This window comes from Coregonus clupeaformis, chromosome 10 (assembly GCF_020615455.1).
Source record: "Coregonus clupeaformis isolate EN_2021a chromosome 10, ASM2061545v1, whole genome shotgun sequence".
NCBI classification, from domain to species: Eukaryota; Metazoa; Chordata; class Actinopteri; order Salmoniformes; family Salmonidae; genus Coregonus; species Coregonus clupeaformis.
Window position 1 is genome coordinate 46,032,435 of NC_059201.1, and position 7,151 is coordinate 46,039,585.

Consider the following 7,151-nt stretch of genomic DNA (forward strand, 5'->3'; position numbering starts at 1 on the left):
CTGATTGTGACTCTGTAATGAAAAAAATAAACATTATTTTCTGACAATTGTTTTTTTTTGACATTGTGGATAAATCATAATTATTAGTAATAATAACAGATTCCAATAAACTAAAACTAATATGGTACCACTGTGGTAACACACTGAAATGTACACTTGATTTCTTAATAATTACTTTTTAAATGGCTGCATTGTAATACATTATTACTGTTAACAATTATCCTATTGCAAGTACCAAAACTTTTGCTCGGCAGACCATGAGGTTATACAGGTCTGTCTCAATTTTAAATAGACCCTTTGTCCCTTATCCTCTAGTCACACCTCGTACCCCTATCCCCTAGGCACTTCCCCCCAACCTTCAGCCCACTAATATTAGAACTGAAACATAAGATATGAAATATGGGGACAGCTCAACCTTGAGCTTGACTTGGTAGAATGGTCACCACATTCTTTACATCTATCCCATTTCAAGGTCAATCTCCACAAGTATATAGGGTTTTGGTGGTAGGAGAAAGGTGCTAGCTAGGGTGTAGGGGCTAGTTGTAGGGGCTATACTGAAGAGGTTAAGGGGGGACTAACGTACCCATCTCTATGCTTGTCAATTTCACCAAATTATTACAACCGAAAAACAGACATGCTTTTTTAAATTGTCAGCATATCTAAAAAACAAGGACATATTAACTTTATCAGTGTTTTAGTTAAGGCAGTGGAAACCCTTGTTCAAACAAGTGACTGAGGTTGATTGTGTTTTGCTGTGGAATGGGAAAGCCATAGAGATATGAGAGCGATAGTAGTGTTCGTTGAGAGTATAAAAGAGTCCAGCAGCCTATGGAGCGATGTACAGAGTAACCATGGGCAAACTACTCATCTGCATCGGTAAGTGGAATTACTTTTAGGCTAATTTAGCTTATAACTGCACTAATGCTCTTTCTATCTTTCAAAGATTTTATTTTAATTTTCATTGTAATGGCAATTACCAACATTCAAACATACAAGGCTCTGTACTACAGCTTTGGCTCCCTGTGGAGAGAATAGGCCACTGACGAATGTCCTCTAGCTATGCATTTTGTCAATGCTACTGTGGTCAATGTTTCTAAGGACTGAGGTTGCCAGCCCCATGACCAGCCTATATTCATGTCTGAGGGAAGGAACTGCACTTTATATAATTATCATTACAGTTCTAAGTAATGCTGACCTTTTTTCAAGTTTGATGTAACATAAACTCTCTCTCTTTCTCTTTCTCTTCCTCCCTTCTTTATTTCTGTCTCTCTCTTCCCCTCTTTCTCTCTCTCTAGGACTGGCTCTCCTGCTGCATGTGCAGCTAGGTATGTTTTAAGTACATTTACTATACATGTAGCCAATCAGAGAACAATAACTTGACTTACAGAGCATGACAACCATGACTCTAAAACTGCCTCTCCTAACTCTACCATTACTACTACCGTTCCATAGGGTCCTCCTACATCCTCTCCTGTTATTTCACTAACTGGGGCCAGTACCGGCCAGGAGCAGGCAAGTATTTCCCCACCAACGTGGACCCCTGTCTCTGTGACCATCTGATCTATGCCTTTGCCGGCATGGCCAACAACGAGATCAAGACCTACGAATGGGACGATGAGAAACTCTATGGACAGTTCCAGGCTCTCAAGAACCAGTGAGAGAGAGAGAGACACACACACACAAACACATGCACAAACACACACTCAAGCAGGCATGCACACATGCACATACACATGCATGCATGCAGGCACGCACACAAATACACAAATGCAGGCAAACACATTCTCATTCAGGCATGTTCACACCACAGGAGTTTGGTGGCACCTTATTTGGGGAGGGCGGGCTCGTGGTAATGGCTGGAGCGGAATTAGTGGAATTGTATCAAATATATGAAACACATGTGTTTGATGCCATTCCATGTGCTCCATTACAGACATTATTATGAGCTGTCCTCCCCTCAGCAGCCTCCTGTGGTACACACACATGCACACCTAAGCCAGGACTAACCCTAAGTCTTGTATTTGCTAACAGGAACAGCAACCTGAAGACTCTGCTGGCCATTGGAGGATGGAATTTTGGCACTCAGCCGTAAGTGGAGATACACACACACAAGTGCACACACACATGCCCACACATACCCTGTGTCTGAGCCGTGTGTGTGTACACAGGTTCACAGCGATGGTGTCCAGTGCAGCCAACCGCCAGACGTTCATCAACAGCGTGATCAAGTTCCTGAGGCAGTACCAGTTTGATGGCCTGGACATTGACTGGGAGTACCCCGGATCCAGAGGATCCCCGCCCGCAGACAAGGCCAGATTCACCACCCTGCTGCAGGTTAGACTCAAACACCCATACACACAAACACACACGTGAATGAACAAACACGAATGAACACACATTAATAAACACACACACACACACAGATGAACACACGCACATACAGATACACAAATGAACATACGGACAAGAATGATCACATGAACACCAAAATGAACACACACACACCCCTCTGTGCGCTGTCTCCCTATAGGAGCTGATGGCTGCCTTTGAGGCTGAAGGAAAGAACACCAACCGTCCTCGTCTGATGCTGACTGCAGCTGTGGCTGCTGGAAAGGGAACCATTGACACTGGATACCAGATCGCCGAGATTGGATCGTCAGTACACACACACTGGGCATCATTCATATATTAGTTCTTATGAAGAATGTGTACACAAAAACATGCATGATCTATCAAATACTTATTGGCATATTGGAAACTCTCTCTCTCCCCCTCCCTTCCTCTCTCTCACTCCCTCTCAGGGTGTTGGACTACCTGCATGTGATGACCTATGACTTACATGGAGCTTGGGAACACAGCACTGGAGAAAACAGCCCTCTCTACAAAGGACCAGCTGATCAGGGAGACTACATTTACTTCAATGTGGTGAGTCCTTTTCTTCTCTCTCTCTCTCTCTATTTTTCTCTACCTCCTCTCTCTACCTCTCTCTCTCTACCTCTCTCTTTCTTCCTCTGCTTATCTATCTGTCTCTTCCTGCCTATTTAGTTTTCAGTTGAGAATGAGTAGCACATATTTAAGTGATAATGCCCTCGAAGCCGGTGTTTGAAGGATATATTGGCATGGGTGTTGCCAATAAATCCTCCAAACACCGGCTCCGAGGGCATTATCACTTTTATACAACGGGTTACCAACATATTCAAATAATGATTGACATTATTTTTGATTAATTTATTCATACTATTTGATCCTTCCACAAGATATAGTCCCGACACAAATCTAGGGTTGCTAGAGATGCGACCCAGTCGTTCAGTGTTTTTATTCTGTATCTATGGACGTGACACAATCATTTGTTCTAAATGTTCCATTGCCATACTGGCTGGCAACGTTCTGATCCCTTGCTTGCTAGCTAGCCAACTACGGCTAATTTACAGTCACGTCAAACAGTGCAGCCAGACTAACAGCAAAGTAGTGCATTTTCATTTGTTTAAGCTGTTTTCTAGTGACATTTATTTGGATACATCCATAACAATGAGCTAATGAGGTGTGATTTCGCCTGGCATAGAAAATGTGCTCACTCGTCAGGACACTGATGTTCAGAGGAGCTAGCCAACAACACAGTAACACAATCACTTCAATCTGAAGCTGGAAAGACTGCAAATTAGCTGTGTTTCGTTTAACCTTTTTTCAATTGATATTTTTTTGTATATATTCATAAAAATTATGCCAGCTGATTCATGATTTCGACTGGCTGAGAAACGCTGCCTGCCTGTCTCGTCCCAACTCCTGACACATTCATTACTATTGGACAGCAGGAGATCGAATTTGAATATTGAAAATTGTTGTAGATGTCGGAGAGACAGACAGCAAGGTTTATATGAATCTCCGCTGTTGAAAACCAAATGCTACTCTAAAAGAAATGACTACATGCTTTTTATAGTGGAGATCAAATGTATAAGTTGGCTGGCTGGGCTGATGAGACAGTGGATTGCGCAGTCAGATGGAACAGAGTAAATAGACATTTTAACATCATAGATTTAGCCGGTGGCAACTTGTGAAATAGACACCGGCTGGAATGCGGTTTTAACTAATTAGCATTCAGGATTAGACCCACCAGTTATATAAATCTTAATAATTTTTCTCTCTCCAGTGTTCTCACTACCACATACTGTGTGTGTTCTCAGGACTATGCTATGAAGTACTGGAAGAGCAATGGTGCCCCCGCTGAGAAGCTCCTGGTTGGATTCCCCACTTACGGCCACACCTTCCAGCTGGCCAGTGGCTCTAACACTGGAGTGGGCGCTCCCGCCACCGGCCCCGGCCCCGCCGGACCATTCACCAGGCAGTCTGGGTTCCTGGCCTACTACGAGGTAACTGACAGGATTAGGATAGGTCTGAAATTACACCCTATTCCATTCCCTACACAGTGCACTACTTGTTTGCTAGTGTCCTATATGGGGAACAGGGTGTCAATTTGGATGCAAATCCAGTGTATGTTTTTGAGTGATTACATCTACAGCTTCCTGAATCAAATCAAATCAAATCAAATTGTATGGTCACTGCGCGAATAGCAGATTGCTTTAACCAACATGCATTTACTAAATAAAACAACAAAAATGTTGAGAAAAAAGAGCAGAAGTAAAATTAGTAGGACTATATTAAATTAGTGGCAGTGCATAGTCAATGTGCGGGGGGCACCCTGAGATCTGCAACTCCCAACCCTAACATAAGTGTGTGTGTGTCATTAGATCTGCACCTTCCTGAAGCAGGGAGCTACCCAGGCCTGGGACTCTACCCAGATGGTGCCCTACGCCTTCAACCAGCAGAACCTGTGGGTCGGATATGACAACGTCAAGAGCTTCAAGGACAAGGTCTGTGTTTGTGTGGGTGTGTGTCTGTTGGGGGAAAGATATGACTAGGGGGTAATGGAGTAGCATCCTACTCTGTTTCAATGAGCCTAATAATATATGGAATTAAGCAGAAGCTTTTATCTACATGATTTACAGTAGTGAGTGCAAGCCTTTCTTATGGGTGACCACAGCGGGAATCAAATCCACGATCCTGGCATTGCATGCGCCATTCCCTGCCAACTGAGCAACATGGAACAAATGATAACACTCTATCACCAACACAAATGTGTCCAATTTCACCCCCTTAAGTAAACCTTCCACTCCCCTACAGATCGAGTGGCTGAAGAACACTGGCTACGGAGGAGCCATGGTGTGGAGTCTGGATCTGGATGACTTCTCTGGAACCTTCTGTGGACAGGGCAGATACCCGCTGATCAACACTATCAAGTCTGGACTGGGAACTGGAGCCGGTGAGAGACACAGACACAAACGCAAGCCTGCATGCACACACAAACGTTCAACAACAACCCTCTCCAGCACTCTCTCAAATAGTAGTAGAAATGTAGTTGAAAAGATCTCAACCCACTCTCTCTTCTATCTCCCCCCCGCCCACTCCTATGTCTTCCGTCTCTCCCAGGTTGTGCAGCCCGTAGTAACCCCATCGCCCCAGTGACTCCTACCCAGCACCCACTCAACCCCCCACAGCCCAGCGGTCAAGGTGGCAGCAGCGGGGGTGGCAGCAGTAGCGGTGGCAGTAGTAGCAACGGATCTGGCTTCTGCGCCGGGAAGGCTGACGGCATATACCCTGACCCCACCAATAACAACCACTTCTACAACTGTAGCAAGGGCGTGACCTACGACGAGCAATGTCCTGCCGGCCTGGTGTTTGACACCAGCTGCAAGTGCTGCAACTGGGCCTAAGAAACCATGCATCCCCCCGATTAATGAAGGAGCTGGGTCTAAAGGTTGTGTGGTTGTTAGGGCCACTGTTGTCATGGCCTATTTTAACATCAGCTCTATGTAACATGTCAAATCCACTCCAATAAACTTCCAACATTTGAACGCATCCTGCTGTCTCTGGAACATTAATTCATCTGCTCTGTTTGGGTTTGAGGTCAATTTCATTGCACTTTGAGCAGAATCACTGATCTACAAATAATATACAATTCATTCCACCACAGAGAATCGCAGTAAAAGATAAGTCCTTTATTGCTGTCAAACTTTACCAGGCTGACACACGGTATAAAGCACACAGAGCTTAGACTGACTCATCATTACCATGACATAATGATAGGCTCACCATTTAGTCTTTTTAACTACCATTTAATCCAATAGCAAAAATACAAGATACACATTTCAAAACTGTTCTTTTTGAAGTGCTGAATAGAAAGAATAGATGGTAAATATTATTTTCGATACAGTATTTGACTATAACTTGACATGCACCATTTTTTATAATTTGTATCCAATGGCAGGTTGTGAGCATGTTGAGAAATATGTCCGTCTTACAGTTTCATTATCCTTATACAGTACATACTGTCATGAATCCCGCTTCCTGAGTCTGTTTCTGCCTGAGTTGCCTGTTTTCTGTTCTGAAGTCTGTTTCCTGAGGTTCCTGAATGCTCCCTGTCTGGTTGCCAGGCGACGAAGCTAGGCGGGAGATCTCTCTATTACCCGCACCTGCATCTCATCATCTATCTGCACACCTGGTCCTGATCATCACCTCTCCACTTCATAAGCTCTGACCTGACATCCTTTCCCTGCCGGATCGTTAGCCATGAACAGTATGTTGTGTCAGCGTATCAGCCTCAAGTTTACTAGAGTTAGTTTTGTTGTTCTGTACTTTTTGCTTGCCGTGTACTCACCTCCGTTTACTCTGTCTACAGTCATTCTCCCGGAACAATCACCCCACCCCTGTCTGGTCGTCGGTGGCTTCTGTGACACCATTGGATCTGCCTATTCACTCCCACCAACTCACCTCTGCTGCCCGCTCCGTCTCCTGGATTATTCTGTTTCCACACTTGAGTCTGTAAATAAATACTCACCTTCGTTCTACTCACCTTGTCCTGGTCTGCTTCTGGGATCTGCTTTAGAGAATCGTGACACATACAGTACCAGTCAGAAGTTTGGACACACCTACTCATTCCAGGGTTTTTCTTTAATATTTTTTACATTGTAGAATAGTAGCGAAGACATCAAAACTATGAAATAACACATATGGAATCATGTAGTAACCAAAAAAGTGTTAAACAAATCAAAATATATTTGAGATTTGAGATTCTTCAAATAGCCACCCTTTGCCTT

At 44.0% G+C, this 7,151-nt stretch overlaps 1 protein-coding gene across 1 annotated transcript; it reads left to right on the plus strand.

Annotated features, from left to right (window-relative positions):
• The first annotated feature begins 548 nt into the window (after positions 1–548).
• Positions 549–5,879, plus strand: LOC121575980 (acidic mammalian chitinase-like). Its single transcript, XM_045223282.1, has 11 exons — positions 549–876; positions 1,296–1,325; positions 1,453–1,654; positions 2,032–2,088; positions 2,169–2,334; positions 2,531–2,655; positions 2,802–2,925; positions 4,182–4,367; positions 4,746–4,868; positions 5,179–5,317; positions 5,485–5,879. The coding sequence occupies exons 1-11, from the start codon at positions 837–839 to the stop codon at positions 5,766–5,768; spliced, it is 1,476 nt and encodes a 491-aa protein (XP_045079217.1). The 5' UTR covers positions 549–836; the 3' UTR covers positions 5,769–5,879.
• Positions 5,880–7,151: the final 1,272 nt, after the last annotated feature.

Bases quoted from the DNA above. Each gene is read 5' to 3' on its own strand.
- LOC121575980 (XM_045223282.1), top strand. From the start codon at position 837: ATGTACAGAGTAACCATGGGCAAACTACTCATCTGCATCG. The intron at 2,089-2,168 runs GTAAGTGGAGAT...GTGTGTACACAG, and splicing joins TGGAATTTTGGCACTCAGCC to GTTCACAGCGATGGTGTCCA. The intron at 5,318-5,484 runs GTGAGAGACACA...CGTCTCTCCCAG, and splicing joins TGGACTGGGAACTGGAGCCG to GTTGTGCAGCCCGTAGTAAC.